We start from the raw sequence: 11,846 nt of genomic DNA, 5'->3' as shown, positions 1-11,846 counted from the left end.
GCGAAAAAACAAACAAACAAGTTAAAACATGCCGGCCATGACGTGTAGTGTAGTACTTCTTGGATGCACCTGCGGCAGACAAAAGCATAGCCTCTGAGACTTGTAATTTCATATTTTTGAGATTTGTGAAATTAAACCATGCATAACGTTTTTATTGTATGAAACATTTACAATTTATGAGATTTGTTCAACTCTGTTAGGCATATAGTTTTATTGTATAAAACTTTATTATCAAGCTTTATGCACTTGAGAGAAAACTGCTGTTTCAACTAGGTGCCGATGAGCTAATAAAATCACTTAATTGTGCTGTTTAAATTCGATAAAAGTAGTGAGTGGCAGACTACCCTATTACCGCCATAAAGTTTCGTTTCGAACCAGCATAAAAGTGCGTCAAGAAACTCTATGGCCATCACCATCAAGTTTTTGCCTTGTTTTTGTTTGTGTTGTGACTGCAGTGGTGTGGCGTTCGTTGCTTCTGTGGCGGCAGGCTTTAAATGGCTTCCGACGCCGCAATGTCCGAGGAAGAAAGCGAAAAAGACCCTATTCTTGTGGTGAGAGCAGCCGCCCTGGAGGACGAGCTAAGGGAACTGCAACAAGCACCCGCGACGGCACCGTTAGACGCCGATTACGACCCACGCTTTATGAAAGCGTACCGAGAACTGACCGCTGGAAGGGTTCCCAACGCCATCCCGAAACCGCTGCTGAGAGACAGGCTCTTGCAGAGTTTGAGAAACGAGCAGGAAGGACTGAAACGCGTGCTCGCTCGCTACACCGACCAGATCAAAGCGGCCGAGGCGGAGATCGCCGGCTTGGAGGACCACAACAAGGCTGTTGCCGCCACGAAGGACGAGACGCCACCGGTACCGAATGAATACCACGCCTTGAAGAAGTGAGCCCGCTTTTTTTTTTTTTCACGATGCCATGGCGCATGCGCCCTTCCCCTAGCGGAGAAGTTGCAGAACGCCTTGTGATCTCGGAGGCTTTGTTCCAGCCATACCGGTTGTCCCGGTCCCTACCGAAACGGCAGAGGGCAGCACAAGAAAATGTAAAAGGCGGATGGCCGCCTTATTACTGCGCGTCTTACGAAAGGAAAGAGCGGTTGCTGCACTTTTTCAGGGCTCAGTATATTACTGCCTGTTCCAAGAACGCTAGATGGATCAAAGCTGGTGAACCGGGAGCCCTGCGTTGCTTCGCCTCCCATAGCTCATTAGATGACACGTTTTTTCTAGTTTCTGATAATTCTCGTTCCAAATGTAAATTGGACAACGGTCACGTAGGCATGTGCATCAGCTTTCCATTTTCACAGCGGATATGCTCTACCAAATAGGGTACATTCCGAATGGTAAAAAAAATAGCCGCTTTGCATTCAAACAAGACAACTGAATCGCAGGAAAGTGGATGCCTCACTTGATCAACAGTCGTCGATTAAGGAAAACCTTGATAGGCTCAGACGTAACGTTCTGAGAAGGTGACTTATCCCCTTCATGGCGGCTCTGTGTTTATGCATCTTTTATTCATCCATTGTTAGTATGCTGGAAGCAACGCCAAATGTGCATTTCAGTGTATGCTTGAAGTCATTTCTACTGCAAAATGCCTATAATAGTCAGGTTATAATGTAGTATTTGCAGATTCATAATTTCTCTTGTATGTGAAACCTTATTCTACTTGGACCTGGCTTTGAATAATATGAAAAATCTTTGGGTCTTGTATCTTTAATTTGGAGGATGAGCACATATTTGAGAGTCTCCTGTGTACCAAGTCAAATATTTTTGCTGGAAAATTGGCTGACATGACTTTTTGGACAAATTTAGACATTAGCGTGACCCATTCTTTTATTTGTGCAACCTAGCCGCCTTTCAAGGTGCACTGTAACCTTTTTATTGTCATTCCTATGTGGAAAATGTTTCCCATCTGTGTCTGCCTGTCCCGTTCTGCACATGAAATGTTAACGTGCAAAGGAATCGTACAGGCGGCACTGCATCACACAACATTGTTTAGAAGACGAGAGCAGATGTAAAAAAGAGCAGCTCGGTTTGTTTTAGAGTTAATTCATCGTGTTCTTTGTTGCCCGCCTATAGGGAACTCATAAACCTTGTATGAAGGCGGCGGATGGGTTGAACATGTGATTGACTGTTGTCCCCCTTACTGTTGCAATTTCCAGGCTGACCACTTCGCGACAAAGACAAATCTGCAAGTACCTCCAGCATTTCTACGTGCTGCCACAACAGCTCAGACACTCCACTGCATGTAACTATCTCACGCTGAGCGAGATTTTTGACAGGCTACTGGAGGCCAGTGCCAACAGACCGGAGGAGCGATACATTGAACTAAGCGTGGAGTTTTGGCCACCGCACGTGCAAGTGCTGCTCAGTGCTAACTTGGTGGAACGACATCCTGACGGCGGTAACCGCATCCGATTGCGGGACTGGGGCTGAGCTTTGTTGCTCAAAGTGAATGTCACCACACACCTGCATGCATTCACCTTCTAATTCTTTGTTTCATCCGGGTGGGTTTATGTGGGGATTAACACTGTGTGATTGAACTTGCCATGTTTTAAAACATTATGGGCTTCTTGAAAAGAAGCATTAGGCAGTCAGGATTACAAGCTTCCTTTTAGTCACCACAGCCAGTTAACTGCTGTATGTTGACAAAATGTTGTCATGTTGACAGTGAATTACATTTGCCGAGACTAAAACCGGAGTGGTTGCTATCACTTAATCTGTCCACTCTGCAACATTCTTGTGCAATAGTCGACAAAAGTTTTCGCTGTTACCGGAGCTATTTGATTTTAATGCGTTTTAATCTTTTAATCTGCTCTTGCAAGATATACCTATGCATGTTTTATAGAAAACTGTTGCACCATTACTATTGATGCAATGAACTGTGCCAAGAATGGAGTCATGTTTTCTCATTTTTGCAAAAGCTTAAGAGGCTAGGCAAACTGATGACAAAGCTCTGGCACGTGATGAAAAGAACTGTTCTCATGCTTTGTGGCATTGGACTGCTGGGCATCGTATGAGGAAGTCCACTACACAGATTGACGTCGGTATGCATTGGCTGTATGCTGGTTTGCACTGTAAGACTTTTGTGAAACAATGTACATGTCATTCTGTTGTCATATGGCCTACACAGTTGAAGCTGTGTCCCTTTGCAGTGTCTACTTCTGTGAGCGTTGCCATAAAATGGCACTTGCATGTCAGGGGCTATGATGCATGGTTTGTTGTGTTGTGTCAAATAACGGTTGCCAACACGTGTGTGAGCCATCTGAAAGAAAAAAAAAATTGAAGTGATGCTCTGTTTTACACAGGTAGCCTGGTCACTAACCAATATGTATTCTACCACATATTTCAGTGAGCAATTAATGAAAACATTGTAGTAGAGCTTTTTTTCAGCAGCACATTATTTGCACCAGCAGTAGGTCACCCAGCCAAATGTCTCAACTTGAGCAAGTGTTCTTGAAATTTGCGCTTCACCAGGTAAAGTGATGTGATAGCTGCGCCATTTGAGCTACACTGCGCCAAGAGGTGAAACCTGCTACATCCTGCTACATTTTTGGGAAAATCTCATAGTTTGCACCGAGCATGCGCCAAGATATCGTTCTTGCAGTCTTCAGGAGAAAAAAGACTGAACGTGCTTGCAAATCATATTTAAGTTATCACTGTAATTTTTGGTGGTCATTGGGGCATACCGGCGAGTGCTTCGTAGTTGAAGTAGTCGCTGGCCCATGCTGTGTAAATAAAGCTTTCTGCTACTGCTAGTCGATGCAGTGAGATTACATTAATAAGTTCAGTAAAATAGCTTCTAACTGTTGTGGAGCAAGCTATTTAATTAATTAATTTATTTATTTATACAGATACCTCACGGGTTCCAATACCTGGAACATTGTGTGAGGGGGGGTGTGACAGTATATATATATATATATATACATATGTGCAAAAGAAGTACACTGTAGAAATATAATTTATACAAGAATAATATGTCGAAAATATGATACAGTGAGAACCAGTAGCAGTACAGCTGTATGATAGAATGAATTCCGTTTGTGAAGCACTAGTATGAGGGAAAACTATGCGGAAAAAAATAGTCAGTTTGTTTCTAAAAGTTGTTGGCTCTTGTGTGTTTACAATGGTCTCAGGTAGCCCTTTCCAAATTTTTATTCCCCGAGGCAGGGCAGAGTTGCTGAATGCGAGCGTTCGGCCTGACAGACGTTGAAAGCACGTCCTATTATTTATACGGCTCGAAGAGAGATGTGGTCTTACAAGAAGCAATGTGGTTTGACAGTTGCAGTATATTATTTTGTGTAGTAAGCAGATTAGAGCAATATCTCTACGAGTCTGAAGGAGGGGAAGTGAAAGAGAGTGTTTAATTTTTGTAATGCTAGATAGTCTGTTGAAGTCATGGGCAATGAAGCGAGCTGCGCGATTCTGAACAGCTTCAATAGATTGGATTAGATAATCTTGATGGGGAGACCAGATGGCCGATGCATATTCAAGCTGAGGGCGTATGAAAGTTTGATAGGCGAGCTTGCGAGTAGTCGAAGGTGTGCTGTGAAGATTGCGTTTTAGGTAGCCTAATGTTTGCGATGCTTTAGCAGTTATTTTATCTATGTGCGTAGACCACGATAGGTTAGGTGTGAAATGAACACCAAGGTACTTGTAGCAAGTTGTGGCTAAGAGAGCGTCATTGTTAAGGGAATATGTAAACTTGGAAATAGAGAGCTTGCGTCCAAAAGTCATGATTTTGCATTTGTTAGTGTTTAGACTCATAAGCCATTAATCACACCGCCAGTAGCCATGACTCGCCGTCATGGCTACTGGCGGCGCTGACTGACGCTCCCACGTTTAAATGCACACATATACCCTATAAAGTGGACGGGGGGATGGCCGCCGCGGTAGCTCAGTTGGTAGAGCATCGGACGCGTTATTCGAAGGTCGCAGGTTCGGTCCCTGCCCGCGGCAAGCTATCTTTTCGTCCACTTTTCTTTCTTCACAATTACCTTACATTTATTACTAAAAACATCCCCTATACTTTCCTCGGCATTATTGTCTGTTAGTTCTCATTAATATTGTGAATCACACCAGTGCGTTATACGGTCGAGGTCACGTTGAAGCGCGCTATGGTCACTGTGTGAATTTTTTTATAGAGCACACAGTCGTCGGCAAACAATCTGATTTGCGATGTTATCTGGGATGGCAAGTCGTTAATGAATATGAGAAATAACAGAGGGCCCAAGACGCTCCCCTGAGGTGCACCGGATGAAACGTCAGTAATTGAAGATGAGGTGCAGTCTATGACTGTGAACTGTTTACGGAATGACAAGAAGTTACGAAGACAGTTAAGGGGTCTATGTTCAGTGATGAAAGCTTTTCTATGAGGTGACAATGGGCGACACGATCAAATTCTTCTGAAAAATCTATGAATATGCAGTCTGTCTGAAAATTATCATCAGCGTTTCGGAATAGGTCGTTAGAAAATTCTAAAAGTTGCGTTTCGCATGAGAACCGCTTTCTAAACCCATGCTGGTTTTCGAGAAAGAAATTATTTGATTCCAAATGACTGGTTACGTTTGAGACAATGACGTGTTCATGTAGTTTACCGGGGACGCTGGTTAGTGATATTGGTCGATAGTTACGAACCTTGTTTTTATCTCCCGATTTGTGAACTGGTGTGACTTTGCCAATTTTCCAATTGTATGGAATTTCACCTGTTGTAAAAGACTGCTGGAAAATGTGAGCGAGAATTATACTTGACGGGGATTACCATCAGTTTAAGTGTTTTGGAGTTAATGCTGTCCGCACCAGATGAGGTGGATATTTTTAATTTGTTGATTAATGTCGCTATTCCTTCAGATGTAACATTTATAGGGCTCACGTACTCGTAGTTAACTTCTGGCGAAAAAGGCACGTTGAAGTAGTTTTCCTTTGTGAACACATACGTAAAGTGAGATGTGACATGACTTTTTCGAAAGGTGAAATTGTTTTCCAAAACTTGACAGGATTATTTTTAATTAACGATCGAAGGTCACGTGATAAACATTTAGTTTTTTGCCCTGCATATAGCGCTCAAATACTCTTTTTCAGAGGCTTTATGTCGTGCCTTAACCCCTTGTAAGCCTGAGTTATTGGCTAATTTATAAAGACGTCGCTTTTTATTTTTGAGTGAGTGGAGTGACTTGGTGAACCATGGTTTTGATATGTTAACACGGATGGAAATGCGCGGTACGTGGTCATGCAGGAGTCGGTGTACTTTATCTTTGAATAGTGCCCAGTTTTCATGAACTGATCTCAATGAAAAGGAAGGGAGGAATTCGTCACAGAAATGTTGCATGCCTCTGTTTATAGCATCAACGTCAGCTCTCTTGTAATTAAGTGTTAGTTTAGGCATAGAATGACGTGAGAAATGTGCATTCTCGATTGCTGCATGAAGGAGGGTATGATCGCTGAAACCATCTTCACAAGAAATAGGACCATCTCTTTCTGGGGTAGACATTAGAATGAGATCCAGAATGTTGTTTCCGCGGGTAGGTTGGTTAACAAGTTGGAGAAAAGAAAAGTCGAGTGTGAGTTGAAGGAACTCGTTAGAAGTACGTGTTTGGGAAGTCGGGTTAGGCCAGTCTATCTGAGGAAAATTGAAATCCCCAAACAAACATGTATCAGATTTTGGGTATTTCGTCTTAATAGCGCCTATGTTGTCATGTAGTCCTTGAGTAAAATCTGTGGGACAATCGGGCGGGCGGTAACAGACGCCGAAAATAGTGTTGGATGAGCGTGAAGTGATTGCAACCCATAGAATCTCAAGCGGGCTACAATTGGCAATTAAAATGCCGCCCCCTCTTTTACAAATCCTATCTTTCCTGTATATATTGAAGTGGCTGCTATCAGATAGAACTTCATCACAGATACCTGGATCTAGCCACATTTCTGCGAGTAAAAGAACGTCGCAGGAGCTATCGTCCAGGTACGAACAAAGCTGGATGCGTTTTGGCAAAAGGCTGCGTATGTTGGTAAAAGATACCGATAAGTGAGAACCTGAGGCACTTTTGTGCCTCAGGTTCTCATTGATTCCATTAACTATTAATTAGTAATCGATCATTAATTTTATTAATTAATTAACTATTAATTGATTCCATTAACTACAGTGAGTGTATGTGCCTGAATAGACCATTTCGTTATAGTTGGTTTGTTTTACAGAAAATGGTACCATTTGTTGTAATATACTTCCATAAAAGCTCGTGCGGGATGCTTAATTCTTAATTTAAGCCTGACCATGCAATCTCCAGGCCTTATCAACAATTCCACGCGCTGCAGTGGACTGTGGGATTTTGCCGAGAAAACATGGTCACCGAGCATCCTGGTATCTCGGTTCTGTTTCTCGACCGCAGCATGCTGAAGTTAAATAAGAAGGCCCCCTGTTGCTGGAAATTTCATGGAGCACAAATTAGATTACAGGCAGAAAGGGCTAAATATTAACCCTGTATTTTATTAACCGTCCATGAACCAGGATCGTGACGATTCTCTCCATAAAGCAGAACAGCAGGCATTTCACCTCGTAGCGAAGCCCTATGTTGTTCTGAAAGCACGAATTTCATCAGAACAGTTCTTCTGGATAGTAAACAGAATGCATGGAAATTTTACATAACTTGTGATTCCAGTACTGTAACTGAAGCATTGAGGAAAGCCATATTCATTCACAAAGATGAGGTGGTTCCCGGGAAAATACTAGGTGGCTCGAGGTCACAGCTTTAAAGAAAGGACTGTACGCAGAAAAACAATGAGCAGCGACTTATTTTCGTCTTTTGGGGCATCCTAAGTAAAGATGCATGTATTTGAGCATAAATCGATTTTCTTAAGCATGTAGTACAACTGGTTCAGCTTGGAGACAAATATTTGCGTTTCAAAATGTTTGCTTGGTAACTGCTCCAAACGGTTGTTATGCTGCTCCAAAGCGAGATTTGAGTTGCTACAGAAGCTGCGCCGAAGTGGCTTCGGTTGATCACATCACTGCAGGTACCATCAATCACCCTCGATGTCACGAGGCCAGGTTGGTGAACTATCCTTGTAAAGTAGGAGAAGAAAGGTCGTTCTTAACGAAATGGGCTTGGTGTGCTGAAAAAAAAAAGTAAAGCCGGTTTCACGCGGTGAGAGCTGTCGAAACAGTGAAACGCTCTTGTGGCAAGTTCTGCTGCTGCTTGCGACTCGCGGTTTTCTTCCTGGGGCGTACGAGAAGTCTTGCTCATCTCCAGAAAGGGCGCGGTGCACGTAAACCCTCGCTCTTATACCCATAGCCCCTTCAGGCGCGAATTATGATGCACTGTGTGCAAATGTCTCAAATTCACAAACCTAATTCCAAGGCACTCGATATTACATTCCAAGAATCATTCCAAGAAGGAAAATGAAGTAATATGTTGTTTTGTGTGAATTTCGCTAATTAATTGTCATAATTGATGAATAATTAAATATTTAATTACCCCGCAGTCAATCATGTCCCATTTTTAAATAAGAATAAGGATATCGTTGGCTCAAAACGTATGCGCAATTTGTTTTTGGCTGTGTTCATTTCGAGTGAAGAAAAATAATACTTATGACGTTGGTCCTGGGACGTGGCATGTTGAGCGACCCGTCGATCACTTTAGTGTCTTCGCCAAAGTGATCGGTTATAGTCATACTTAGCACATTGAGGTTAAGTCAAGACACGTTGACTATTCAGAAGGTTCAATTGATGTTATGCGCATGCATCTTATCCTCTCTTTCCAACTAGACTGAAAAACTGGTAAAAACAAGTTGCGTCCACATATGTGGACGCTGCGCCTCAAGGGGATAGCTGGTTGCTTCGTCTTCACCGCGCCTCTCCTCCTCATGCCCGCGTGGCCTCGCATTAGCTATCGTCTCTCCGGTTACTGCCACCAAAAAATAACACTTTGTCCGTGATCGAGGCAGTTACGCCATCTATGGGTGTATCTGGGAACCAGAGAGTGAGAACTGCGGACACTCTGAGATCTGTCACCAGGTCTAGCCCTAGCGCAACTCCACTATTAAAGGGTGACAAGAAGAATAATCTCATGAAAGTGGTGTGTCCTCCCCCTCCCCCCTTCCCCCCGTCTTTTGGCCCTGAATTTTCAAAGGATCTTCTTGCAGCATCACCACTAGAGATTAGGCTGGTTGTTACTAAAAAAAAAAAATTGGCCAATGTGTGATGGTCAATGTGTGATGACCAATCTCTCTGAAAGAGGGATCGGACATCGCACGGAAGTCCACCAGTATGTTGTTGACTTTTTCCACAATACTGAAGTAGTCGTTGGCATTTCGCAGGCATTGTACCTGGGCTAATATGAGCTGCTGGACAATACAATCGAGTGGTGAGAGATGGGTTTGCTATCGGGTGTACCCATCCGGAAGCCATTGCCACTCAATATAACGGGCATGCTACCACTGCACAGGGATTTGCAAAAATTGTCGCGCAAGTGAAAGAAATTGAATAAATTGTGACTTGAGTGTATTCCTTTGAGACACTATAGCGCACACCAGAGCACTGTGCAGATTGGCCAGAAAATGGCATCCTTCACAAACCGTACAAGGGGAACTGAAGCGGTTGTTTCTAAATCGTTTTGTGAACTTGTGGTCTGCTGTTGCAAATGCTGCATGATTTACAAGTTCGTGGCATTTGTATTGCTTGACTTTGCTCGTGCCGTTTTGTTGGTGGGATGTTTCGTCAAAAGTGTAAGCCTGTTGGTTGCCTTTTCTCTCGTTGTCTGCCTGGGAAATGTGTTTGGCAGAGGTTTGTGCGCACGAACTGGCGGTGGCGTTCAGCTTCGCGGGTGCGAGAGGCAGTGTTCATCATTCATACCTGGTACGTGCGAATGATGCATACCACCATTTGTGCCATAATTTTTCAAGTCAGTTCATTTTTGGACAATTAGAAGTCTGACTGTTCTGTTGCTATTTTAATCCACTCTGATCCTCACCTTTCTACCATCCAAGGCTCTGGTGGCATTGAATCCGTATGGTGTAAAGTGTAGCTGGGTGGATTACTCTGTATTTATTGCTACTGTTTACCACCCTCCAGGTTTTCCATTAGTCAGTTTCATAAACTAAGCATTTTTTTTCACGGACGTAGCCTCCGTTCCTCTGATTGAATTTCACCGGAAGTTTTCAACACACCAGGAATTGCGTGCTCATCCCTTTTAGTTTCTGGCCATGAAGCCTCCGTACTTCTCTCGCTGTGTTTCCAGGCTACGCCATGCAAAGAGAAGCAATGAAAAAATTTGTGGTCATGGAATGTTGCTGGAGCAAACGTTTTGACAAGCGATCCTTGCCTACTTCAAGGCTGCCTTGAAGAAGACAAGTCTGCTTGTCGAAACGTTGGCTCCAGCGACACCCCGTGTTCGCGAATTTTTCGTCGCTTCAAGCGTCCATCTTCTCCTGAACTTTTGCAAAGAGAAGTGGTGAGTCTAGCGCTTCTCAGAAATTTTGATCTCTCAACGAGGAATTACGAGTTAAAACCGCTGCAGCCTGGGACTAGTATTTATACTGCAGATGCACTTCGCCAAGCTCGGTTAAAGCTAATCTTAGGAAGTCTTGGCCTTCAATATTGCCTCCGCGTGCTTAGTCTAATTCATTTGCACTTAACGTTTTAACTCTCGCTGATCCACCTGAAATCTCAAAGGCGTTTAACGGCTATTTTATGTCAGTTTTTACCACAGATAATCTCGTGGTTCCCTCTTTTGACAGTGAGTCAGACATTTCGATAGCTGATGTCCTAGTCAATGAGGAAGGTGTTCTAAATAAATCTAATTTTAAATCTGGATGCAAAAAAGAACACAGGTCCAGATGACATTCCAAATGCATTTCTTTTACGTTATTCCTTGTGGACTTGCAAATACTTTACAACTATCTTTAAGAAATCGATGTCCACATGTCTAGTTCATGGAAAGGTTCCAAGGTTCTTTCGTTATACAATTCTGGTGTTAGCCATACTTTAACAAACTATAGGCCAATTTCACTAACATCTCAATGTGGCAAGCTGCTGGAACATATAGTCTACAAACATAATCAAGTTTGATTCCAACAACATCCTATCTGTTTCCCAACATGGTTTTGGAAGAGGCATCAGCACGGTTTCCCAGCTCTAGTATATTTCTGCATACCATTCAGTGCTGGAATGTTCAGCCTAGAAATGTATGCGAGTGCCCTATTTATGAATTTCTAACTGCTATTGAACTATAGTGATAGTGTGTAAATGTATCGCACTCTTCCAATAGCCACTTCCAACCACACTCTTTCAATAGCCACTTATTTGCCTGCAGTATGTACAAATAAAATAAATTATTGTGGTGAGCTTCACTGCCAAAGCAGACACTCTCTCTTAGCCTAGTGTCTGTGAAGCAGTGTACCTTCCTTGTGTTTTCCCAAGTGTAGGGGACAAGGGAGTTTGCCATACACACATAACAAGCACTGCCTCCTTTTTTTTCTTCCATTTTACTTCGCAGCACATTTCCAGTGGTGAATTGCGCGCTCTGTATTGGGTAAAGAATTGAAATCTTGTGCCGTAGTCAGTAATATTTCAGGGAGTGTCCGACGTGTACAAGGCATGCATTCATGTGACTTTCCCTCTCTCTCTCGAAGTTTGCCTTCCTCGAAAGGAAGGGCATGGGGGTTTGCTCTGTATTGCAACTGTGCCCACCTCTCTCAATCATTTCATACAGGGACATGCACACCTTGCTTGGGAGCTTAGAGAAAACAAGATTTCAAATTTTCCGCTGCTCTGTTCTTGTTCAAATTTTACAGCAAGCTCGCAATTTATTGTCGATATCTTCATATATACGACTACAAACAGTTACACGCTCGTTT

At 43.0% G+C, this 11,846-nt stretch overlaps 1 protein-coding gene across 1 annotated transcript; it reads left to right on the top strand.

The window, feature by feature from the left end:
* Window positions 1-442: 442 nt before the first annotated feature.
* On the top strand, window positions 443-3,734 carry LOC119390426 (centromere protein K). Its single transcript, XM_037658041.2, has 2 exons — window positions 443-889; window positions 2,162-3,734. The coding sequence occupies exons 1-2, from the start codon at window positions 495-497 to the stop codon at window positions 2,433-2,435; spliced, it is 669 nt and encodes a 222-aa protein (XP_037513969.1). The 5' UTR covers window positions 443-494; the 3' UTR covers window positions 2,436-3,734.
* The last annotated feature ends 8,112 nt before the right edge of the window (window positions 3,735-11,846 follow it).

The sequence above is a fragment of the Rhipicephalus sanguineus genome, chromosome 4 (genome assembly GCF_013339695.2).
Source record: "Rhipicephalus sanguineus isolate Rsan-2018 chromosome 4, BIME_Rsan_1.4, whole genome shotgun sequence".
NCBI classification, from domain to species: domain Eukaryota; kingdom Metazoa; phylum Arthropoda; class Arachnida; order Ixodida; family Ixodidae; genus Rhipicephalus; species Rhipicephalus sanguineus.
The sequence above is the reverse complement of the archived record's forward strand: the minus strand, read 5'-3'. Positions and strand labels throughout refer to the sequence as shown.

What these genes read in the sequence shown, in the direction of transcription:
- LOC119390426 (XM_037658041.2), top strand. Translation starts at nt 495, where the DNA reads ATGGCTTCCGACGCCGCAATGTCCGAGGAAGAAAGCGAAAAAGACCCT. An exon ending in GAATACCACGCCTTGAAGAA is followed by an intron (nt 890 to 2,161) that starts GTGAGCCCGCTT and finishes TGCAATTTCCAG; the next exon opens with GCTGACCACTTCGCGACAAA.